General features: G+C 69.7%; 1 protein-coding gene across 1 annotated transcript in view; it reads left to right on the top strand.

Moving 5' to 3' along the window:
- LOC104496390 (taste receptor type 1 member 1-like) overlaps positions 1 to 323 on the top strand; it is a gene marked incomplete at both ends in the record, with an annotated part of 2,703 nt that overhangs the window by 2,032 nt on the left and 348 nt on the right. Inside the window, one exon of the mRNA XM_010139497.1 lies at positions 135 to 255. Within this exon, the coding sequence (XP_010137799.1) occupies positions 135 to 255 (121 nt within the window). The remainder of the gene's footprint in view (positions 1 to 134; positions 256 to 323) is intronic.

The raw sequence follows: 323 nt of genomic DNA, 5'->3' as shown, positions 1-323 counted from the left end.
CTCTGTGGAAACGCATCGGGCGAGCCCCCGGCTCTGCCCAGTGTCTGCCCTGAGAGTGCTGCTGGAGCCAGGGCTCAGCGGGGCGTCCCGCCGCCCTCCCGCCTGCAGGCCTGACCCTCCCACGCTCCAAACAGGCTCCTGCCTCGGTGTGCTCCGAGGCCTGTCAACCCGGGGAGAAGCGGCTGCAGCGCAGTCGCCACCGGTGCTGCTTCAGCTGCGTGGCCTGTCCCTCCGGAACCTTCCTGAACCGATCAGGTCAGTACACCTGGGGGGCTGCACCCTCCCTGTCCTTCCCGCTGGCCTCCCTTGCACCCTGCTCCCTC

The sequence above is a fragment of the Buceros rhinoceros genome, unplaced genomic scaffold (genome assembly GCF_000710305.1).
Source record: "Buceros rhinoceros silvestris isolate BGI_N320 unplaced genomic scaffold, ASM71030v1 scaffold33477, whole genome shotgun sequence".
In the NCBI taxonomy this organism is placed as follows: Eukaryota; Metazoa; Chordata; class Aves; order Bucerotiformes; family Bucerotidae; genus Buceros; species Buceros rhinoceros.
This window is presented reverse-complemented; position numbering and strand designations above follow the sequence as displayed.